At 38.0% G+C, this 25,704-nt stretch overlaps 1 protein-coding gene and 1 long non-coding RNA gene across 2 annotated transcripts; one reads left to right on the top strand and one right to left on the bottom strand.

Moving 5' to 3' along the window:
- Positions 1-413: 413 nt before the first annotated feature.
- Positions 414-24,252, bottom strand: LOC590123 (RING finger protein 121). The gene is made up of 8 exons (XM_789740.5): positions 24,133-24,252; positions 22,738-22,778; positions 12,402-12,543; positions 9,469-9,623; positions 8,724-8,952; positions 6,764-6,897; positions 4,066-4,167; positions 414-1,087 (listed from the first exon to the last, which is right to left on the bottom strand). Exons 1-8 carry the CDS (start codon positions 24,202-24,204, stop codon positions 967-969), a joined length of 996 nt encoding a protein of 331 aa, XP_794833.2. The 5' UTR covers positions 24,205-24,252; the 3' UTR covers positions 414-966.
- On the top strand, positions 20,523-21,965 carry LOC115922263. Its single transcript, XR_004063387.1, has 3 exons — positions 20,523-20,669; positions 21,250-21,397; positions 21,892-21,965. It is a non-coding gene; the product is annotated as an uncharacterized LOC115922263 (long non-coding RNA).
- Positions 24,253-25,704: the final 1,452 nt, after the last annotated feature.

Here is a 25,704-nt window from a genome sequence, read left to right as displayed (position 1 = left end):
ATGAAAATAATTGTACAGATACCCACATTTAAACCATGACAAATGTTGTGTATGGCAGATTAACATATAAACACTGGTTTAAATTCATATCTGAGACAAATGCTATTAAATTTGTATTGGAGCCTTACCCTACTTACTGTAAATTGAAAATTTTAACCATCTATAAATGTGCATAATTTGTGCCTTTCTGTTTATTTGATCAACAACAAGAAAAATTTGTGTTTCTCTTTTGAAATAAAACAAATGAAAATGAGCAGTTGCTCTCAAAATACTATTTTTCATGAGTACTCTGCATCATATCATTATCTTGCATACTACATGAAGACACTATGAAGTATAGTCTGACATTTTCTTGAAAGACTGTAAGAATCCTCCTCTTATTTTCCCTACACAGTCTTGAATTCCTCTTTTTTTTTAAACCATCTTGTTCAACTCCAGCACACATTCTGATCCTTCAATGAACATGCTTTTGCAGGATATTTGAGAATAATTTACATTTTAGCATCACCATACAAAAGAGAAACTGCCTGGAGTATTACAAATTGAGAAAAGAAAATTGCCTGTACACCTTTAATTCTCACAAACTACCCTACATGAACAACACAGATATCATCACTATCCGTGTAATATATTCCAAAAGAAAAACTTGACGTCTGTGCCTGAGGTTTTTCAAATACTAATTGAAAAATGAGACTCAATTTAGGTGAATATAACTGCCATCTTATATCGCTGGGAGGTGGAAACAGGTGCAGTCCCCATTGCCACATGTCTCTGATACACTTAATCCTATACTTGAATTTGTCGGTTCCTTTCGCGGTGCATCACTTTGAAGTAGCTGAGATATACAAGCGGTTGAAGCCCGACACTTGCACATACGCCTGTAAGAAAGTCGGACAAATGTTTGTCCATTCGTGACAGCATTTCGTAGAGTATTTCATCACATCGTTGCACACATTGGTTGCTCCATTACTCAAGGCCTAATATATAGTATGATCCTTGCACCAGAAGGAATATAATGGGTTGCCAGGCAACCAGATACCTGATCCAGTCTAGCAGCTGTCCGAACAACATGTGGGGGCGCTCCCATCTGATGAAAAATGGATTGGTCAAGGAAAATACAAACATTAAAAAGATTTCTGATCCAAACAATCATCACTGCTATGGCTGTAGGCTAGGTTCCACATTCAAAATGTAAATAAGGGAAAGGTAATGTTGTTTATATAAGGCCCCGCTATATCTCTTGCAGCAGAAGCATATTACAGGATTAGGGTATTCTATATTTTACAGGGTCACATACAACTGTGCACCTGCAACAAGATTAATGCTATGCCTTTAGGCAAACCAAAGGCATAGAAGGGAAAGGTCGTTTTTTTTCTCAATATAAGGCCCCTGTGATATATCTCTTGAGGCATAATCATAACAAGATTAGGGTATTCTATATTTTACAGGGTCACATACAACTGTGCACCTGCCACAAGATAGCAGTATTAATGGAAATGGCGTAAATATGATCTACCTCTTTGTAACAAAAAAGGAAATGCATTAAAGTTACACAACATCAATGTTCTTCACTCTTTTATGATCATTTGATTGTGTAAATATTAGGAAAAAGCGAGGTCAACATTACCTTTTGTCCTTATTGGAATGGTATGTTCCCATAACTACACATTATAAGTGACACAAAGCCACATATTTCCTAAAATAAAGCAATTCACCCTTCGCTATTAATGGAAAATATTATTTCATACAGGGATGTAAAAAGTAAAATCACAGTAAATTTCTCTATTGATTGCCTTCAAGTGTATCTATGCAAGGTTTTCCCTTTTATTTTTCAATATTCTTAGCACTGGAAAGGTTAGGTAAGGATTTTATAAATACCAAACATTGTTTGTGCAGGAGGGGATTTTGTGGGAATTGGAAAGACATGTAAAATTTAGCAATCACGTGAAGTCTCCTAAATCACCTTTGATGCTTAGTCTGCAAGCACAGACTTTTCTTTGACACTTAACCGTAATTCCGAAAGCCTTGAGCAGAGCCTTGATCATGGAAAGACCTGTAAGATTTTGCAGTCAAATGATGCCCCCCGAATCACCTTTGATGCTTACTTAGTCTGCAAGCATAGACTCTTATTTGCCACTTTACCGCAATTCCTAAAGCCTTGAGCAGAGCCTCGATCTGCCAGTTTGTCCAGAGCAGCTTTAACATAGAGCATATTGTAGTCTCATTTTGCAGACATTGTTAGGCACAGCCACTGACAAGGGGTTTGTGCTTGCAAACTATTTGATGCTGAAGTCAGATTTGTTGTGGTTGCCCCATCACAATTACGAGATATTTTAAATTGTATCAGTGGTTTACCATGTGGGGGTTAGAGTGGCTGGGGTTTTTCCCTCTCTGGGAAAACAACTCAAAATCCAGATTAATGATGATGAGGATCGTCTAACGGTTATTGAACTTTGTTCATCAATACCACAGGATATAAGAAATAGTCCCCTCTATTTCTATGATTAGTTGATAGATGAGAGGGTGGAATGAGAGCTTGAATTTGGCATTTTAAATTGCCATAATTTATAGAATTTCATATTAAAATCATTATCTTTCATTACCACCACCAATAATCATCGGACATTATCATCAGAGAAATGTGGTTTTCAGTTAGAATTGCAATTGTAGACTGTGCTGGGGCGCAAACCAAAGCCTCAGCCAGCCTTGTTTAAAAAGCACTGTCCAACCATAAAGAATTACACTCATCCTGGAGGGGGTGTACTATGAACTTGCAGGCCACCTTTTTATATATATCATTTGCAGTTTGAGTCACCTTTAAATTATTATTTCTTTAAATTCCAACCAAAAATATGTTCCCCTATCTAGTTCTTCATTAAAAAATATTCCTTTAAAAACTGAAAGAATAATGAGAGGCTCTCCCTATCAAAGTCTTAAGCATTCCATGCAATTCTTATTAAAGGTTTGCTTTGTTTTCTGTGGCAGTCTTTTAAGCCATGATTTACTAATGACCCATTTGATTGGTCATTAGTAATTCTGTTACTTTTTATTTTCAATTTCTCAAACTGTTTTCAGAGGAACCATCTCCATTTGTAATTCAAGGTTCATTCATAGGACATTCCCCAAAATTTTTTCAACACATCATCGATTCCCACTGTTGATGTAAAATACAATCTGACATCTAAATATTAGCTAAAGGTTAAAGATAAACTTGAGTTCTGGTAAACAAAAGAAAATTAATTCTCACAGAATCAAACGAAACTTACACTGAATGTTCAAGATTACAAATAAATGTCATTTGCAAAAACAATTGTGGTAGAAACTGTATACTAGCCGAGTAATGAGCATAAAAAGATAAGGAAATCAAGGTAAGCTAGCCCCGACATTTTTTGAGTGGTCCCATATACATTTTTCTGTGTACAGTGCTTGTTACTTTACCAAGACTAGGCCAAATGATGATGACTCTAGAACCTTGCAGTACACACCAATACCTACATGCTACATGATCATTTTTTTCTGATCCATTCCACACCTTTTCTTTCACAATGCAATCGCATGACCAGAACTCAACTTTATCTTTTAAGAAAAGTCTTTCTCCATCTCTCACTTTCTTTACCTCTGTGTTCAGCATTATTCTGTTTTCTCTTTATCTCCTCTAGGGAGTGTTTCACAAAGACTAAGATCGACTTTAAGTTGGACTTAACAATGGCAGGCCGCTCATGCCACTGTTTGCTCCTAACATTTACTTGCATTGCTTGATCTCTCGAGGGATGTACAAATCATGGTCACAAATCTGCAGAATTTACATTTTTAGATAATTCATTATTGAAGGAAAAAATATTATCTAAAGATCACAATGGTTAGAGCAAACAGTGGCATTAACGACTTCCTGCCATCGTTAAGTCCAACTTAAAGTCGATCTTAGTCTTTGTGAAACACTCCCCTGGGGGCTTGCAAATCCCTAGCAGAGTATTTGAAGAATTAAACATGAATAAATCATACATTATTGCAGCATGCATCATGCATGGCACTATATATCTTTGTATGGTTTTGTGAAAAGGATACGGGTTTTTAAACATTCTTTTTAAGTCCACCTTCTCCTTGCAATAGGGACAGGTCTGTTTCTTGCCGACAATGCACCATCCACGTATGCAAAATTCATGAAACCTGCAATTATAATAGAAATGTAAGAGTGGGAAGCATTGAAGAACCAACCACGTATGCAAAATTCATGAAACCTGCAATTATAATAGAAATATAAGGGTGGGAAGCATTGAAAAGGTATGGTAATCAATCATAAAGAATTACGAGATGTATTTGCACATCATCTGCTGAAACCTAGAATGGAATAGACTTGTAAACATGTACTTGTGCACATACACATTGCCTCTCTAGCTATTAGCTAAAAAAAACATGGGTTTAATAATATCTTGTGCAAGGGACTCAGTCATTCATCAACTATATAGAAGTTACTTTCCTTTACATTTTGTGTAATACATGTAGGTAGTAAAGAGTTGAACATTATTTGACAACTGCAATGAAAGGGGCAATGACAAATTAGTTTTCAAAATTGGTATGGGAAGCCAAAAAATGGAATGTGAAGAAAATGAAAGCATAATTTACGCTACCTAACCAAGAATATCCTGGTACAATGCAGGGGCAATATAAACATAAGGATTTTGTATTGTAGGGGGATAGTGGTCGTTAAAGGTACTATATCCCATTTGCAGCCAACATCAAATTATGTAGAACTTTGCAGGAATTATGAACACGTCACGTATGTCATATATGTGAAATTTAAACTTTAGCAGTGTCATAATATTCAAATTATGCAAGGAAACCCGTTTACTTGCTAGACTTCACTGTCAGACACTATCGAGTGACTAACTGGCTTTTTTTCCTCTTTGGTAATAACAAACATAAAATGAGCTGTAAATGGTACATGAGCATTTGTCTACATCAATAACCCACTTCTTGTAATGGCCAAAATTTAACTAATTGAATTTTTGCGCAGCATAAAACATACGACCATTCGGTACAATGGTCTGAAAAATCAGACTATTACTTACTGGCTCTATAGCTCCTAAGTCGATTCAACAACTATTGTCTTTATTTTCCCACTTAATAACATTTTCAAGCCCCCCATTTATTAGGGAAGTTCTAAATTAGTATCGTCTTTCAAATGCCGTTGGAATTTAACGTTTTCATTTTTTTGGCCTGCAAATGGGACATAGTACCTTTAAGTGTGGGTACCAGTAACATATGGAATAGCACTCAAGTATTGACTGCTTTGAGTTTGAGGGGCACGGTTAAAACTATTGCCCAAGGTGATTTTGAAATTGTACATTTTGACTGGCATATTCTATGAAAAGTTTTTTTATTTTTTAAATGACATGGGGATGCGGTATATACAAAAAAATGTTGACTGCATATTTTAAGGGTCATGTGTAAAAGTGTTATCGCTCCTAGGTGATCCAGAGACTCTAGATCCCCGAGGAGCAATAATAGGGATCTTTGGGAATCAATCCAGGTGCCTATGTCATACAACTTAACATTGATGGTAACTTCCATGGAAACCTTGATTTGAGTTGGCTGTTGAGTGATATTGCCATTGTAATTACTGATGGCAAAGTTACCATTAATGGTAATTTTTATGCAATGGCACCGAGATCTAACAAACAAATGACATTTGTGGGTTTACACTCCCCCTTAAATATCAATCAATCAATCAATGGATAAAAAATACAATAAAATAATCAGAAAAGGAAATATGTTCCATGTTATATCATTTTAGCAGAAACTTAAAATACACCCAATATAAAAAGCATCAATATTTCATAGGTGTACTTGCTGATAGTTGCATTATTTTTATCGAGATTTTCTGAAAACTGACAATATTGATTTTTTTCTCTCCAGAAAATGATCAAATAGAGCAAAAGCTGGATGTAAACCTAATTTTAATCATCCCTTCAGAGCTTGACTAATCCAACAAAAAGATTGAGCAGGTGCACTCAATTGTTGTTGACATCAATGCACATTTTCTCTTCAGAGATTTTATTGATTACCAGGACATGACATTTTGGAGGATTCTCTCTTATACTATACGAAACTAGAGCACACACAACCGGGTATATACATGTATGGGACTGCACATACATGTGGCATGCCTGTTAGCTCTAAACTTTTCAGCTGTATCTTGTCATATTTTTAGTAAGATAGCATTTTCAGAGGAATCCTCCTCAGGGGACTTTTCTTCTAGATGCTTTTCTTCAAAACTGACACAAAAAAGAATGAGAAAACTCACTAATTATTTGTTCATCTAGACAAAATCCTGGATTTAGCTCCTGCTGCAATCAGGAATCCCATGACGTTTACAAACGGATCGCCCATCTGACTATCAAGATATTTATGACTGGAAATCGCAATCAAATTTTGCACTTTCCTAAGGGTTTTCATAACACTACAGTCTATTGGGGAAAACAAGTATGGTAAAACCGGTCACTCAAAGATTTGTTACTTTTTTGAGGCACTGCATGATCATTTTGAAGCGCAATTCTTTTAGGGCTTCAATATAACACCATATCACAGACGCTGATTACACGTAGGGCCATGCAATCCATATTTAACATTGTTAAACAATGCCTTTAAATGAGAGCTGATATGTGAACTGATTTGAAGAGATAAACATCTGCCAGTGACCATGCAGGGAGGTCTAATCCCTCTGGACAAACTAGTGCAGATAGGCTGTAAAGGTGAGACCCACCTGTGATCACACGAGAGCTGATATATCCTTTCTGATCCTTCTTCGTCTTCATCCGGTATTCTCATAGTAAGACCACATACTGCACATATATAAGGCTCTAATGCTCTCCCTGGTAAACCGGTCTTTGTGTAATACTGCAAAGGGAAAGGAAGAAATCGATAGATCATATCAAATGGTTGAATAACTGATATTTAATAGAGTACCGAAGCTGTGATATCATACAAATCTTTTTTTTGAATTTCTCAATTTTTTCTTTATTATCCAAAAAAGCTTCAAAAATATTGTCCAAATGTCGAAAACCAATTGAATATGTTAAGTATTGGCTGAGATATGACCATCTAAATAAAAAGATTGCCTATGGGAACTCAGTGTTATAGTGCTCTGGCTCGTTATGTTATGAACCAGAGCAATATAACACTGAGTTCAAATAGGCAATCTTTTTATTCAGATGGTCATATCTAAGCCAATACTTAACATATTCAATTGGTTTCTGACATTTGGACATTATTTTGGGTGGTCTTTCAGAAAATGAAGAAAAAATTGAGAAATTCCAAAAATACATTTTTGATGACGTCACACTTCACCACTCTATGAAGTAAGAATAATATGCATTTAAAGATAAAGTTGAGTTCTGGTCATGTGATTGCATTGCGAAAGAATCGTGGAATCGATTTGAAAAAGATGATCATCTACATATAAATATTGGTGTGTACTGCAAGGTTCTCAAAAAATTTGGTCCAGTCTTGGTAAAGTTACTGTACACAGAAGGATGTATACAGGACTACATGACTACGTGGTTAAAAATCCGTCCCAATTTTTATGATGCTACATGCCATATTTAGGATATTAATAGGCATGCTTTTCAGGGAACATTTTTTATCTGACGTTCTTCCACACTTGCATAATACAATGATAAATGCTCACAAATTAGTTTTCACCTCTTCCCAGAACTCAACCTTCTCTTTAAAAATTGATTAACAAGCATTCAGGTGGCCGGGAATATTCAGTTTATTACCATGCCTCACATAACTACTTGAACTACATACTGTAGGGGCAATGGTTGGATACTTAAAAGGATTATTTTGTATTAATACTAATATAATAGATAAAGTAAACTCTGCAAAGTTTCCGTAATTCAAGTTTTGGCCTAGTCAAAAGTGAAATGTTAGAACATGCATTGTTAATCATTCAAAACAAAATCCATTCTCTGAACAAATGAAGAATTCACCATGAACCATAACAATGCATTTCGCAACATTCCACTTTTGACTTGGCCCCATATTCATATTCCATGATAACATAATCATTACAAATGGGGCATTATTGTAAAGGGGAACAAACAGGCTTTTCAATGATACCAATGTCAATTGTCGGGTATGATAATATACTAACAAGAAAGATGTCAACACTCAAACCTGAATTGCAGGGCTTTTTTGAGGACTTTAGATTAATTGTTAACCTATTTATTAGTCAAAAACTAGATCAAACGGCTAGCAAGCTAAATAAGACCATGGCCTTCTATCAGAAATTCAAAATTCTAACTATTCTTTATTTTGTTCACACTCCCCATCTCCTAACCAGCGTGGATACGTCACAGGACTGTCGATCACAAGGTCCGCAGTTCGAATCCCGCCGCGGCACTAAAGTCCTTTGGCAAGACATTGATCTACATTTGCCACACTCCACCCAGGTGAAGTAAATAGGTACCGGTAGGAAGGAATTCCTTGAATGCTGTGAGCACCGAAATCGGTAGCCTAGCAGAGCTGGGGTAATACTGGAGCGCTTTGAGCACCTTGCAGGGTGGATATTTGCGCTGTATAAATATCCATTAATATTATTATTATTAAAAGTTGATTTTCTACATTGAGAAATTATTTAAGGGGGGATTGGTACACTTATACATCCTTCCGTCTACGAGTCTGAACAGAGGATATACTCATTGGCACGTTATCCCACTTACACCAATTTTTGAAGCCATCGACTCTGAGCAGATCTCGGCAAAGTCCCTGCCTAGCACGCCGTAGTACAGGCCGTAGAATAGGAACACCATGCCATAGTCCATCGCTATCTCTGGCTTGATCATGAGGATGAGGTTTAAGCCCAGGAACGTGAACATTATGATGGTGTACCCTATGATTCCGAGGCCGTAACTGATCTTGTATATCGTGTAGAACCATCGGTATACTAATCTGTAAAATAAATTTTTTTTTTAAATACATTAAACCAATATTTATGAGTGCATGCTGAAATAAAGAGACAGTACAATTGACAGCCATGTAAATACCAACATACCAACATCTTGCAAAGAAATGATGGTGGACCTATACTGTGAATATGCAGTACATGCAGTCACATCTCATTGAAGAATCAAACAATTGAAGCTGTTCCATTCCTAGATTTTGTACAGGTTTTTGATACAAGCTGTCGATTGCAGTTTTTCATTTATGGTTCCTTTTTCTCCTTTTTTGTTGGTCTTTACATATATTTATTTATCATATTACATGTATTATTATTTCTTAATACGAACAGTGTTTCTTATCTAGCTTTACAATTTATGAACCCATTTTTTTATTCAAAGGAAGAATATGCAGCTCTGGGGGAGGAAAAAAGTGGGGAACCTATGATAGATATACAACTATGAATGTAAATTCAACTGAAAGATTGAGAAAAGCATCCCTTTTTTTTAAAGTTTCACATGTACTTACCTTGGAGTAGTACCAGGCAATGGTTTCCTAGTTGCCTTATAAACAATAATACTGGTGAAAAAAGAGAACAGTGCCCAGATGATCAAGAATCGAGTCCAATGCATCGTCAAGCAGAAATAGACTGGTATGACCCACATACCAAACATTGTTGCCATCTGAAAAAAATGTGAAGGAGAAAAAATAACCAGGAATATTATGAGTTCAAATGGCAGACAAAATACAACTGTATAACACATACATACTCAGGCAATGATAGTTCTGTGGCCAATTTGCATACGTTAATCAAGTTTCTTATTTCAACTCTCGACCGAACTCTACACCTAAGTGTAACCATGAATTACAACTCAATTGAAACCCCTATTCTAACCCCTACCTGACTGAGAAAGTAAAGCGGGTGTCACCGGCACTTTTTTGTATAAAACATGCTCTAGTGAAAATTGCACTACAGTCGACTTCATAGTTAATCCATTAAATTTGTTTGTTTGTTTTATCTGACTGCTAAGAAAGCATGTGTATGCTTGTAAGCAAGGAGATGCGAGTTTAAACTCAATCTTCCTGTTGTAAGTTAGCAACCATGGTACTGACAGTCTAAGTCCTCTCTGAAGGACTTGGTAATGAGGAGTAATGCTAGCCTCTTGTCGATGGCCCTCGCTTTGTTCGAGTCCGTAAATTCTGGCGAGCGAAGCGAGTCAGAGAAACGGAGCGCGAGCGAGGGCCTCTTGACAAGTGATCTGAATTTCTTATGTTTTACATTGTTTGGCGAATATTCCGACCCAAGAGAAGTCGGTGAAAGTCATCCAATCAGAGAGAGCTAATATGACGTAATATCTACCACTCTGTGCGAATTCCCTCCGTGAGAGCGAGACTGGCCGCCTAATTGTAGTCTGCAAGCACAAACCTTGGTCAGTCGTAAAAGAGAGTCTGCACTCTAAGACTACCATAGGCCATGTACATGTACTATAGCTGCTTTTGACCTATATTGGTACAACCAGTAGGTACGAGTAGGTAGCTGTGCTAGGCTTCTCTCAAGGCACAATGATTTTTTGATAAAGTGTCAAATTAGGGTCTGTGCTTGCAGACTAGCCTAGTTGGGCAATCCCGAAACACACACAATAGTTGCGGTCTAGACATGCATAATTCAGTAGGAAATCGGGTCTCATGAATATATAATTCAGATCACTTGTCAAGAGGCCCTCGCTCGCGCTCGGTTTCTCTGACTCCCTTCGCTCGCCAGAATTTACGGACTCCAACAAAGCGAGGGCCATCGACAAGAGGCTAGAGTAATGCCTACTTAAAGGGCACTAGCACATCGGCTTGATGGACCTCTTGGGTACGAGACACTGCTCTACAACTAAGCCATCTCACCTCCTATTTCATACAACTCTGGACTCAACGATGTACCTAACCCTAAAACCTTCCCTGAAACCCTGTCAACATTATCATATACCTTTCTATGATCGAATAAAGAGTGCAGGCGTGCAGCATATGTTGCTGGGGCAAATGTCAGATAACTGGTATTATTAAATACATCTTTTTTTTGACATAATTTTGTCAGATAGGATACGATAAGGCCTAACAAAAAAAGATGTTGTATTGCCCTCTAGGTGCCAAAACATGGGTCGGTTGGCCTCCTTTCTTTTCTTTTTTTAAACTCCCTCTTTGGGCTGATTTTTGTCAGTTTTTAATGTAAATACATTTTTTTTCTAAAAAACGGATAGGAATGCTAGGAATACTGCAAGGTTGAAGCATATTTTATCATTGGTCATTACATGCACTCGATCTGCTATTCATTGAGGGCCCCTCTATTACAAGGATATTAAGTCAGCAGTTAATTGCTCTTTTGCCATGGATTAATATGAACAGACACTTGATCTTATAATACATTGTAAACCTTTCTATAGTCTAACACCCATGTATTCTTTCAACAGGATTACTTAACTCTCACATATTCTTTCAGCAAACCTTGCTCAAATCTACCCTCACCATGAAAGCATTCAAAGATTACGATGTGAACCTTTGTGTTACCAGCACCTCATCAGCAAGATACATGTAACTTGATGTAAGAGATGTTAACAATAGACAAAACCTATTATACATGTATCTTAAATTGTTTATTGCCACATCCTAGTTACATGAAGTTAGGTCATGCCTACATATATGGCTTACAAGCAACAATGGGGATTAAAGATGGGCTTGCACCAAAAAGGAAAACAAAGAGTCTCATTCATTTTGCAACTTAGGACAGACTGACTATAGAAAAAGCACATCCTTTCAACCACACACTTCGGTGATTACAGTGTATGCCATACAAAACTTGGAGTGGGGGCTATATATTTTTTGTCTGCTATACTAAAGTATACAGTGTACTCCTATTAACACACAAAATTAATTTCAAAGCCGCCTAAAAATGCCATCAAAATCAGACAAGCAGTTACTTTCTCACATAAATATGCAAATCATCCACCTACACAGGAATATTTGTTACTAACTACCGTAAGCGTTCTTCTTTGGAATATTAAGTTCTATATGCCCAAACTGCAATAAAAAAATCAGGATTATGAAAAAGAGCACTTCAAACCAATTCATCTATCAATGTTAAGACCGTCAACTACAGTGTAATTGGTTATTTACTGCCCTAAGTTTCTGTTTAATGTATTATCTAATGTATTATACCCATCTGTCTTAAAATTAACATTAAATCAACTTCCATTTCAAATAAGAACTAAAAAGAGGGACGCGTTGTTCAGAATTTTTTTAATGATTGTACTGCGTAGCTGTCTGTATTCCATTACCATCTCTTGGTAGAGTTTGATACTGTAGTGTGTTCATTGTGAAAATCGATGCATGATACAAACAGTTGACTGTCACTGTTCAATGTGTATGCACCAAATAGAGTCTATATATATGGTCTTGAATAAAAGAATGAATCAAACCTGGTACGATTTGAAATGTCTCTGCTTCCACTGGACGAGTAAGATCTGAGCTACAAATAGAGTCGCTATCAAGATGAGGATCATCTCTGCGTGCATTGCCTCATGACCTTTGTGCTTCTCGTGCATCCTCTGGTGCTGAATCCTGTAGGAGAAAGAAAAAAATATAATAATGTGGGAATGTGGACTAGTTTATGTTTTATGTAGATCGCGGACTTGTCCGATTATGCAAATTAGTTCGCTACGCGTGTTGCACATGATTTTGCGGATGAATGATTTATTGTGTGGTACGCCGCCCACGTTAAGGTGTTAACATACATGTTAGTATTGAATCACATTCATGTCACGTTCAATTGCGGAGAGGACGTTGTTGCTGTGCCTGTAGCTATGTATTACAGAGTCACGCGGTTTCCTTGTTTTAACGAGGGTTTTGGTTCAACTGTTTGGCAGTATTTTCGAGTAAGTTATGCTTATTGAAATAGATATTTGGTTTAATCCTGTATCATAGTGAGTGATAATGCATAGTTTGAGGTGGATATAGATGTCTGTTTGAAGTAATTATGATGATAAGAATGCCTGTTTATGATGTTGAACAGAAGTTTTGGTTAGGGCATTAATTTGGTCATATTACGCTGTTTATAGATAAAATGTCAGAGACATTTGTGCTAAAATTGTTTTATGCAACTTTTTCTTTCATCATATTTCGGAAAAGATATTTTGAGGGATTGCAAAGATAATTTAAGGATTAATTTTCCCATTTTGTATTTCACACACATGTGAAGTAAAAATGTATCTTGACGTTGAGGGCAGTAAGATGTAAATAAGCTAGCAAGATGGCGGCGCCCATAGTTGATTCCTAGATGTGAGTTGATGATAGTTTTATACACCTTGGGTGTATGATATGAAGAATATTGTTGATATTTTCCTGTGGTGTTTATGTCTCGCTATTTACTATTAGCTGTAGATGATATGAGAATTTACATTAGTGTGATTTAGAGAGCAAATACTTGTAACTGTTATTGTTGTTACATTATTATAGGGGCAAGATCAGGACTTGCATGTTGCAGCTTCTGTTGCTGAGCTGAGCTGAGTTGATTGCTGGTAGTTTCTTGGTGTCTCCCTTTTCCCCTTCACTTCCTTCTCCACTGTAGTTGAGAGCTTCAGTGGTTTATTGCTGAAGACTTTGGGTATGTTTTAATGATATTCTGGTAAAGTTTGCAACAGACTTTGTGTAACTTTACTCAGTCTAATATTGCAGTGTGTTTAACAATTTATATGTATATTGATGTTATGGGACAATTTTATATTTGTTCCATCGTATTATAAATACTTACAGATAAATACATGTATTCTTGTTTGTCTGATGCAAGTATGATGCTCTGATTACTGTTTGAGATTCTTACAGCTGATTTGATGTTTAGATATAATTATGTCATTCCAGTTAATGATTATAATATTTGATTTCAGTGATTTTACAAGAGAATCAAGATGAAACAGATTTGATTTGGAGATCAAGTTGTAATTACTTAATATGACATTTAATCAAGAGGATATACAATATCTCTGTTTAGTAATTACTTTGATTTATTTCATTGATATAATCATGTATTTGTGAAGATGACATTTGTAATTGTTTGAAATACTAAAACATGTTTTGTTTTATTATTCTGCCAATTGCAGGGTTTTTTCCCGTTTCTGCGTGCATGAATCACCGAGAATCAACGGTTTATGAATTAAAGCACCGGTTACGCTAACACACGTTTCCCGAGTTTCATTTATCGTCTCACACGTACTACGACAAATTGGCGACGAGGATGGGATGAAGTCAGCGCAGACAATGAGGGAAACCCCACGGTCTTGGATGAGCAACCCCACTGCGTGGTCTGAGAGGACCGGCCTAGACGATCTTCGCAGATAACCGAGCTTGCAGACAGCTCGGGTAGATAATCTTTGGTGGTGACTTACTGAGCATAGAACTTCGAACTTATGATTACTGCTCGGATAGATGGAAGAGCGGTATTGAGAATGAACTATCCACGAGGACCATAGACTGATAGAGACTGAATTGACTGGAACTGAGAATGTTTTTTTTTTTTGGTTACCAACCAGGGTAACAAGGATTTGTTGTAAGTCCCAAGTGTTCAGTATTTAATACTGTAGATTCAGTTATATCTATTCAGTACATGTTTTGATAGTAGAGTAAGGTGTAACTTACCTGTTTTTCCCCTACTATACTTGTTACAGCCTTTGTAGCGATGGCTGAAACAGTGACAGAGATGTTGGAGACCCTGACTAGTGTTCTTCAAGGACTGAATGTGCAGAAGGCGCCACCGCCAGTGAAGTTGAGCAAGTTCAAGGGTTCACCACAGGTAGCTGGTGATTTGTCCCTGCAGGAGTGGCTGGAGAACTTTGACAGTTATTGTCGACACTACCAGCTTAAAGATGTTGCAAAGGCCCAGTCCTTAGTGGATCATTTGGGAGGAGTGGCCAAGGAGGAAGTTTTGTGCAGGGAGGAGAGAATCCTCAAGGACTTTGACCAGCTTGTTGCTGTGCTGCGATCATTGTTTGGTGCAGTGGACACTGTTCAGTCATTAACGGCTGAATTCCATAGTAGGAGGCAGCATGGTGGTGAGACACTCGCCGATTATAGTAGGATTTTAATGCGAATCTACACGAGGATGGAGAAAGCTGCATCGAGCAGTGATGAGAAGCAAGCTTTGACTCAACTTAGAGACACATCCTTGAAGGAGAGATTTGTCACAGGTAGCAGCCAGGTGTGGATGCAACGAGAGCTGCGCAGAATGGAGCTGGCAGCGAAGGGCAAGACCTTCTTACAGTTGAGGGAGGATGTGCTGGAATTCTTCAGGGGTCAAGAGACCAAGGCGATTCCAGTTAAGGAAGTGAGTAGCTCTGTCGATGTTCATGTGGCAACTACCAAGAATGCAGATGCTGAGTGGAAGGGTGAGATGAATTCCCTTAAGGAAGATGTGGCATCACTCAGAAGGTGTGTGGAAGCCTTGGTGGATAGCAAGGTGAATGCTGGAAGAGCTCCACAGAAGAAGAATCGATGTTTCAACTGTGGTAAGACAGGGCACATGAGGAATGAGTGCGAGGAGGAGACGTTGTGTTTCACCTGTAAAGGGCGAGGACACATTAGCCGGCAGTGTCCACAGAAGTTACAGTCGATTACCCAGCCTCCTTCACCAACGATGGCATCTCCTCAGCCTGGAGCAAAGAGAGGGACGATGGACACACGTCATCAGGTTCCATCAGAGTTTGCTAAGCGCTTTGTGGCACCATGTCCGAAAGGAACAGTCCATATCGCGGGATTAGATATTGGATGTATTTTTGATTCTGGAGCAGAGGCTTCCGTTATCCCAGCATCAGTGTACCATCGATGTTTGAAGGAGAGACTGGGAGGACCTCAGCAGGAGCCAGGAGTTTTTCTCAATGTTGTAGGCGTTGGTGAAATTGAAGTGCCTATAGAGGGTTTTGTTGAAGTTCCCATCAAGGTCAGAGGGCAGTCACTACAAGGAGGATTCCTGGTAGTAGTTGACAGAGAATGCAGTGGCACTGAATCGGAGTATCCTATTCTACTAGGTTGTAACATTTTGCAGAATTTGGATGGATATGACATCGAATTTGGTTTTCGATCTAAGGCACCCACAACCATGGAGAGCAACGGTTGCCCATCACCAGTAAGGACAGGAAGATTGGAGGTATTCCCTCCCTATACAGTTAGAAGGGTGATGTGCCATGTGGAGAGGAACACCATTACGCCAGGAGCTGAGATCTTGGTGAGAGAGTCAGATGAGGAGCCAAGTTCGACGCTGAGTGCAGTTGAAGGTTGTCAGCAGTTGAAGGGGGATGATGTTGAATTGTTTATGTCCAACACATCTGGACAAGAGGTTCATCTACTGCCTGACACCCGTGTTGCTGAAGCTCTGGCTGTGAAAAGAACAGGACAACTCTACTTAGATCTGCACGATGAACAGTTAAGAGTATCAATGTGTGATGTCGTGATAGAGGGAGTCGACTCACCAGTGAGGATGTCTCCGGAGTCGGTAGAGGCTGTTTCCTGTCTTCCGCCAGGTGTGAAGTTGGAAGGTCTAACAGAGGATCAAACAGAGAAAGTGAGAGAACTTCTTCAGAAGCATGCTGATGTTTTCTCTGCAGGTGCATTTGATCTTGGGGAGTGCAATGTGGTACCTCATCACATTCAGCTGGTAGATGGACCAACAGTTAGACTTCCATACAGGCGTATCCCTCCAGCTTTGATTCCTGAGGTTAAGCAGATGTTGCAAGAGATGGTGGAACGGGGGATAATTCGCCCATCCAAGAGCCCGTTCGCCAGTCCGATTGTCTTGGTGAAGAAAAAGAATGGATCTTTGAGACTATGTATAGATTATAGGAAGGTCAATGCTCGCACGGTGAAGGATTCTTTTCCGTTGCCCAGAATAGAGGAGACCCTGGATGCACTTCGAGATGCGAAGTACTTCTCAACACTAGATCTGGCACATGGATATTTTCAAGTCGTGATGGACCCATCCTCCATCGATGTGACTGCCTTCAGAGTGCCTTGGGGGTTGTATGAGTTCACTCGGATGCCGCAGGGACTAGTCAACAGTCCTGGCACGTTCCAGAGGACAATGGAGTACATCCTAGGAGATCTCAACTTGAGTCAGATTGTCTTGTATTTGGATGACATCTTGGTGTATTCTGCAACATTTGAAGAGCACTTGATGAGGCTTGAGGTAGTGCTGACTAGACTTGCAGAGAATGGATTGAAGGTACAAGGCAAGAAGTGTCATTTTGTTCAACAAGAAGTTAACTACCTAGGACATGTAGTGAGTGAAGATGGAGTTAGTGTTGACCAAGGCAAGGTAGAGAAAATTCAGACGTGGCCGCGACCTCAGAATGGGAGAGAAGTGAGTTCGTTCCTGGGGTTGGCTTCCTATTACCGTCGATTTATTGATGGGTTTTCTCGAATCGCTGGCCCTTTGCACCAAGTTGCTGCTAAAGGGAAAGGAAGCAAGACTGAGTTTGTGTGGGGAACAACACAAGAAGAGGCCTTCGAGATTTTGAAGTCGAAGCTTACAAGTGCACCAGTTTTAGCATATCCGAAGTTCGATGAGGAGTTCATTCTGGAAGTGGATGCATCCAAGAAGGGACTCGGTGCTTGCTTGATGCAGAAAGGAGATGATGGTAGGGTACACCCTATTTCTTATGCCAGTCGAAGTCTGCGAGGTTCAGAGAAGAACTACCCTGATTTCAGTAGCTTCAAGATTGAACTGCTTGCTCTGAAATGGGCAGTTACTGAGAAATTTGCACCCTACCTCATGGGAGCACATTGCATAGTATTAACAGATCACAACCCGCTGAAGTATCTGTCTACAGCAAAGTTGGGAGCTACAGAGTTCCGATGGGTTGCCCAGCTGGCACCGTTTGATCTGGAAGTCAGATACAGAACAGGCAAGAGTAACAAGAGTGCGGATGCATTGAGTAGGAGACCAGCTGACATGCTCCAAGAAGAAGTTGCTGCAGTGATTGATGAGGTGCTGGAGTCAACAGAGTTTCCTCAGGACAAGCAGCCTACATCACATGATGACTTCAACATTGCTATTCGAAGGGTCACGAACGAGAAGGTTTCGAATGTTTTGCCTTCATATAGTTATGAAGAATTAGCCAAACTGCAGGAAGAGGATGACGACTTGAAAGAAATACGTCACCTGAAGGAAGCGAGAATTCCTGGACCAGAGCCAGGTGCCAAAGTGACAGATTTGCATGGATGGCTACGAGAGTATGCAAGCTTCGAGATGTACCATGATGTGCTGTATCGAGAAGTAGAAGACCCAGTGTTGGGCAAGATTCATCAGTTGCTGGTACCTAGGGTGTTGAGAGAGTCGATGCTAGAGATGACGCATGACAAATGGGGTCATCAGGGAGTTGATAGGACCCTGAACTTGTTACGAGAACGATGTTATTGGCCTGGAATGACACGAGAAGCAAGAAGGTACATCAAGAAGTGCTTTAGATGCATCACTTCAAAGTTGCCTACACCTACGGTTCGCCCTCCACAACGGCATTTGATTGCATTTAGACCTTTGGAGATTGTAGCTGTGGATTTCTTGAAGCTTGACAGAGGAAGAGGCGGATTTGAAGATGTATTGGTGCTTACCGATGTGTTCAGCAAGTTTTGCCAAGCCATCCCATGCAAGGATCAAACTGCTGTGACGGTAGCAAAGGTGTTACGGGATGCTTGGTTCACACGGTACGGCATACCGTCAAGAATTCACTCGGATCAAGGACGGTCATTCGAGTGCACCCTTGTGGCTGAGCTTTGTAAGCTGTATAACATACAAAAGTCACGGACGACAGCATACCATCCGGCTGGAAATGGCCAGTGTGAACGGTTCAACAAGACGCTGTGTGGATTGCTGAGATCGCTGGATCCTAGAGATAGGAATAGATGGCCTGAGTTAATCCAGCATGTGGTATATGTGTACAATTCTACACCGCACAGGATAACGAGAGTGACTCCACATTTTCTAATGTTCGGTCGCAGACCTACGTTGCCAGTGGATCATTTGATAAACAGTCTCCATTCTGATTGTACGGATGATTACGCTCAAGCACAGCAGAGATTGATGGAGAGAGCCTACAAGATAGTTTGTGATAGACAGAGAGAAGCAGCAAAGAAAGAGGAAGAGAGACAGGCCAAAGGAAGAGGTGATTTGTCTACCCTGGAAGTTGGAGAGAGAGTGTTGCTCAAGAACGAGGCATTTACAGGGAGGCACAAATTACACGACAAGTTTGACGAGAAACCCTTCATCATTTTAGCCAAGAACGAGGAGGGTGATTTATATAACATTCAACCTGCCCTTGGAGGGGTTACCAAGTGGGTAAATAGACGCAGAATTATTGCAGATCCTCGTCAGGAAAATGATGGCCTTGATGGTATTTTACCCTACCCAGATGTAGCAGAGCTTGGGCGTGGTATTAACATTGGAAATGACGTTATCCATCAAAGTAGTGATGATGACGACGACGACGACGATGACGATGAGGAGGATGATCATGAGAACGGTTACACTCTTTCATGGAAGGAGTTACCTCATCACGTTATTGACGCAGGTGTGACGGAGCCCAGACGGTCAAGTAGAATTAACAAGGGAGTGAATCCTAATCCTGGTCGACTGCCGATGTCGGCGATCACCGGATTACCCCCCTGATGGAGTTAAGTGATGTGCGCATCGAAAGCGGCGAAGAGGAACCGTTTAGTTGCATCAGTTGGGAAGGGATATATATATATATATTTTCGACAATTTTTTAGATAGAGTATTTCAGCATGAAATAAGCGGGGAAGATTGCCTGGATATTCATGATTTTCTTTGTTTTTGTTCTAAAAAAAAAAAAAAAAAAGAGGGAAAAGAATAGGCTACAAACAGAATTTGTTTAGGAACTTGTATTTGAAGGAGAATTAGGAAATTCAAGTCTTATAAGTGGCATAAATATATGTTATGTATAACAAGGCTTCAACAGTTTTTGATAAGGCAAGCTAAATGATGTTGACTTATTTTTATGTAAATAGTTCAGATTGGCTTGTTATGCAGGAAATAAGGTTTATATTTTCGTCATTGGAGCCAGATTAGTATGCAGTGATCTCATTTGATAGTACTCATTGGAGATTTGTATACTATAGTTGGTATACAGTAGTGAGGTGTATAGAAAGGATTTTTTTTTTTAAATCATACTGTTGTACATTATGATTAAGGATATATTTGATGTTGAAGAAAGGAAAAAAAGAAATTGTGTATAGTCTATAGGATAATGTTCTTTTTGTGTTACAGAAAAGATATTACAGTATAATGGTCTATAGGTTCTTTTTCAATTGAAGTTTGATTGAATGTTTATCGATGAGGAATTTTATGTTACATAGGTACACATTGGCGCTTTCGGGACGAAAGCTGTTTAAGCGGGGAAACTGTGGGAATGTGGACTAGTTTATGTTTTATGTAGATCGCGGACTTGTCCGATTATGCAAATTAGTTCGCTACGCGTGTTGCACATGATTTTGCGGATGAATGATTTATTGTGTGGTACGCCGCCCACGTTAAGGTGTTAACATACATGTTAGTATTGAATCACATTCATGTCACGTTCAATTGCGGAGAGGACGTTGTTGCTGTGCCTGTAGCTATGTATTACAGAGTCACGCGGTTTCCTTGTTTTAACGAGGGTTTTGGTTCAACTGTTTGGCAGTATTTTCGAGTAAGTTATGCTTATTGAAATAGATATTTGGTTTAATCCTGTATCATAGTGAGTGATAATGCATAGTTTGAGGTGGATATAGATGTCTGTTTGAAGTAATTATGATGATAAGAATGCCTGTTTATGATGTTGAACAGAAGTTTTGGTTAGGGCATTAATTTGGTCATATTACGCTGTTTATAGATAAAATGTCAGAGACATTTGTGCTAAAATTGTTTTATGCAACTTTTTCTTTCATCATATTTCGGAAAAGATATTTTGAGGGATTGCAAAGATAATTTAAGGATTAATTTTCCCATTTTGTATTTCACACACATGTGAAGTAAAAATGTATCTTGACGTTGAGGGCAGTAAGATGTAAATAAGCTAGCAAGATGGCGGCGCCCATAGTTGATTCCTAGATGTGAGTTGATGATAGTTTTATACACCTTGGGTGTATGATATGAAGAATATTGTTGATATTTTCCTGTGGTGTTTATGTCTCGCTATTTACTATTAGCTGTAGATGATATGAGAATTTACATTAGTGTGATTTAGAGAGCAAATACTTGTAACTGTTATTGTTGTTACATTATTATAGGGGCAAGATCAGGACTTGCATGTTGCAGCTTCTGTTGCTGAGCTGAGCTGAGTTGATTGCTGGTAGTTTCTTGGTGTCTCCCTTTTCCCCTTCACTTCCTTCTCCACTGTAGTTGAGAGCTTCAGTGGTTTATTGCTGAAGACTTTGGGTATGTTTTAAATGATATTCTGGTAAAGTTTGCAACAGACTTTGTGTAACTTTACTCAGTCTAATATTGCAGTGTGTTTAACAATTTATATGTATATTGATGTTATGGGACAATTTTATATTTGTTCCATCGTATTATAAATACTTACAGATAAATACATGTATTCTTGTTTGTCTGATGCAAGTATGATGCTCTGATTACTGTTTGAGATTCTTACAGCTGATTTGATGTTTAGATATAATTATGTCATTCCAGTTAATGATTATAATATTTGATTTCAGTGATTTTACAAGAGAATCAAGATGAAACAGATTTGATTTGGAGATCAAGTTGTAATTACTTAATATGACATTTAATCAAGAGGATATACAATATCTCTGTTTAGTAATTACTTTGATTTATTTCATTGATATAATCATGTATTTGTGAAGATGACATTTGTAATTGTTTGAAATACTAAAACATGTTTTGTTTTATTATTCTGCCAATTGCAGGGTTTTTTCCCGTTTCTGCGTGCATGAATCACCGAGAATCAACGGTTTATGAATTAAAGCACCGGTTACGCTAACACACGTTTCCCGAGTTTCATTTATCGTCTCACACGTACTACGACAATAATAACTATTTAAAATACATTGAAATGTGTGATATTATAAAGACCACTCAGAGGAGACTAGGAAAATATGCATGTTGTTTTCATAACATTTTGCATACCGGTAGATTATTTTAGCACATGTTTTCATAATAAATCTACTCAAGTAAATCAAAAATATGGTCTCTATTCATTGGTGGTCTTTCAAAATGGCTAATCTCTAAGGCAGGCAAGCCCCCAAAGAACTGACTACGGTATTTAAAAAAACAGAAACCTAGAACTCTGAATTTCAAGAATGGTTCGCAGACTCTAGATTTACATCAGTTTCCCTAGATGCACTACTTAGAAAATTAGTGAAGATGGATCACATCAGTGCAGTTTGTGGAATTTTCTTAAAACAAAAAAAACAGCAAGACATGCATAAAGATTTTCTGGTGTTACAATTCACTTAATTATGAAAAAATGAGAATCAAACTACAATGTATCAACTACATGTTAGTGTAATATTCAAACATTACAAAGAATACATTTTCATTATTAATTTTTTGAAAAGGCAATTATTAGCGATAATTTCTACATATAGGAAGAAATTTAGCAAAATAAAAATTTCTTGCACATGAAAGTCTTGTGTTTATGCAACATGCAACATTTTTTGATGTTCTCATTAAATTAGAAATTAGATCAACGTACATCAGTTGTCCATGTAGAATCTAGTCTTTTTTAATCCTCCCATGACGTTGTTACTTACCGTATTCTTTCTTGTTCTGGTAACTTGGACAGATCCAGCGTCTAAAAGGAAGAGGATTAAAATAATCAAATACATAAAAAATGGTTCTGTTTAATGTGATACCTACTCTCTACAGGTAATTCACATGAGGAGTAGAACTATTCTTTGCACCAATCACGAAGACCCTAATTCAAAAATTAATAAATTAATAAACAGTGTGTCGTCTACTACTAAAAATATATACATGTAAACTCAACTTTATACATCAATCAACTCCCAAGAGTCCCAACTCAAATTTTACCTGGGATTTTATATCATTATACCATTCTATCTGGCCTTTTGAGACGATGAAAGCTCATCTTTAAGGGACGGGAGGGGTGTTAATTTGCAACAAATGGAGTTAATAACTGCACTTGTGGCTATGGCCTATGCCCAGCTAGGCCACACACTGCTGTAATACTTCTTCCTTATTTTTTTTACTAAGAAAAAAAGTATAGACTATAGACCTAGATCTAGTCCCTGGAATAAATGTTAGACATAATAATAAATTATAGATTATAATTCATGCAAATTAGATACCTATTTGTATATTCATTAAAGACCATGTTGAAAGTGAAAAATGAATTATAATTCATATATGAAAGGAAAGCTAACAAGTCTATATGCTCCTAATAGTGCCTGTCAACGAGTATGAGAAACAGCTTTCTGAAAACTCGAAATCTAAAGCTTTGAAAATCGAGAGTTGTCAACCTAAAAACTAGCTACCGGTATTACATTGATGATATCATCTAGACCTATTCGACGCATATTCACAATGACTTTGCAGTTTGCATTAATTAAGCACAGCTCATCGCCTCAGCTTTAGACAAGCCGATCGGGTGCACATATTATGTCCTTCCCTGTATTCTGTAACTGCATCAAATTTGACCCCTGTTTAAGTAATGACTAATGTGGAGAGGTGCAGAAAATAAGGTTTTAATTCGCTTTTGTGCAATGGGCCTACTGAAACAGTGAAAGTGAAAATATTTTGAATTCCTCGTTCATTCAGCTTTCCATCATTGATATTACAAAGTTGTAGGTTATGCCTTGGTCATTAATAATTCATATTAGAAATACCGAGTCTGCCATTGTCTTGGGGTCTTGGCATGGGCCCTGGTGCCGATAACTGGACCCGGTGCGGGGGCCCCGGCCTGCGCGCGACACGTACCCTGGCCTTGCTTTTGATGGCTTTTGGCCTTTGCTTGCATTGCCATTGACATTGGACTTGGGTCACACGTCATCACGTTCGTTCGTACACTGCTGTCACGTCACTTTCATAATCCATCAATATTTAACTCATAACCAGCGAATTTTATACAGAAAAGGGTCAATTACCAACAGACAATAGTATTTGGATGACAAATGATAATTATTTACCGGCTTCGGCGGTGGAGGAACCATCACTTTGGTTTCGTTCAAGGGAACTTTTATCTCCATGGGCGCGTCCATTTTGGATTATTTTTCAAGACGTGTCTGGTAGGCCCTCTACGGTAAAAAGTATAAAATTCGATCTAATCCCTACGCTACGCTGCATGTTCAAATTTGAAGATACAGCTAGTATAACTGCAAAGATAGTGAATGTAGAAACAAACTCGACAGGCTGAAATTTTATATTACTTTATAATATTTCAGGAAGAGAAGTAGAAAAGGTATTTGTTCAACCGAGGATTCAGTTCAAACTGTTGCATACACAAATCTTTATGGTTTCAGAAAAATGGGTTGTGCTTATTTTGCAAAAGTGAAAGTGAAACTTATCGACATATATTCTTTGAATGTATTGTGCAGATATACTTAATTTACCAATTCTGAAGAAATTGTCTTAGAAAGGAATTCATCACGGGAATAGATGACAGTACCAAAAATAGAGCAATTTATTGACCCATATTTTGATTTTGATTAAATATATGATTATCAACAGTAGAGAGAAGGGAAACCCTCCAAAAAGCAAAAGAAATAGAAAATGGATTAAGAAATGGAAAGAAAAAACTTTCAGCTGAAAGGGATACCCTTTACATTTATTTAGCTAAAAGGAAAGCCTTGGAAAGTTTTGAATAAATGATTGTTTGTTTGTTTTTTCGATATACAGCTTTTTCCTTTCTCCTTTGTTTTTCTTTTCTTTTCGTGTGTTTGTTCGTTATGTCAGTGTTTAAAAAAAATGTTATAATACTGTTGTACTTGTTACCGTGTGTTTTAATGTTGTGTTGGGCGGGGGCAGTAGGTGTCTTCTTTCTCTCTTTTTTTTTTTAAATCTGTTTTTTTTTTCTTTTATCATATCACTTCTTCTTTCTTTCTTTCTTTCATAACCCTTTTTTTTCTCTCTGAAGGAAAAAATATTGTGGAAAAGAAAAAAAATGGAAATTTTTAAGCAAGCTGGTCGAAAAAATTATGTGCGATTTATTGAAAATGCGAAACTACGATTTTGTTTATGTGAATATTTTTCTTCTAATAAAAACCTATGAAAACAAAATTGACCGAGGATAACTTTGTACTCTAATTAAGTGTCGAGTTGATATCATATCAGTGCTTGGTTCTACTGCGTCTTCCCATTCAAAATTGCACTTGTATCAAGAAGTTACCAGCCACTGCTGGTAACTTCTTGCTTTTAATAAAAGCGTTTGTAAATTGTATTTTAATTTTAAAATGTTTTAGCTACGTTTATTTGATATTCCTTATCGGATCGATAGTAATTATTGCAGAGGTAGTATCAGGATGGTATACTACTAGTATGAACATAACATAATTATAAAAGATGAATTATGTTGAGAAATTTGTCGTGTTTATGAGAAACTTGTCCTATATTTTTCCAAGAAGGCAGCCATGCAAATTGTATAGCTGGCCAATCCTATTCATTCAGATATTGTATTTGTGCTATGCGAGTATATTTGTGCAATGTATGCCAAATCAAATCATGTGTATCAGAATCATGAGACCATCGAAGAAACCAGGCCA

The sequence above is a fragment of the Strongylocentrotus purpuratus genome, unplaced genomic scaffold (assembly GCF_000002235.5).
Source record: "Strongylocentrotus purpuratus isolate Spur 01 unplaced genomic scaffold, Spur_5.0 spur5_scaffold_11, whole genome shotgun sequence".
Classification (NCBI taxonomy): domain Eukaryota; kingdom Metazoa; phylum Echinodermata; class Echinoidea; order Camarodonta; family Strongylocentrotidae; genus Strongylocentrotus; species Strongylocentrotus purpuratus.
Note: the sequence above shows the minus strand (reverse complement) of the source record. Positions and strands in the feature narration are given on the sequence as shown.

Bases quoted from the DNA above. Each gene is read 5' to 3' on its own strand.
- LOC590123 (XM_789740.5), bottom strand. From the start codon at position 24,204: ATGGACGCGCCCATGGAGATAAAAGTTCCCTTGAACGAAACCAAAGTG. The intron at 8,953-9,468 runs GTAAGTACATGT...TTTATTTTACAG, and splicing joins TTGCCTGGTACTACTCCAAG to ATTAGTATACCGATGGTTCT. The intron at 4,168-6,763 runs GTGGGTCTCACC...TTATAATTGCAG, and splicing joins CAGCTCTCGTGTGATCACAG to GTTTCATGAATTTTGCATAC.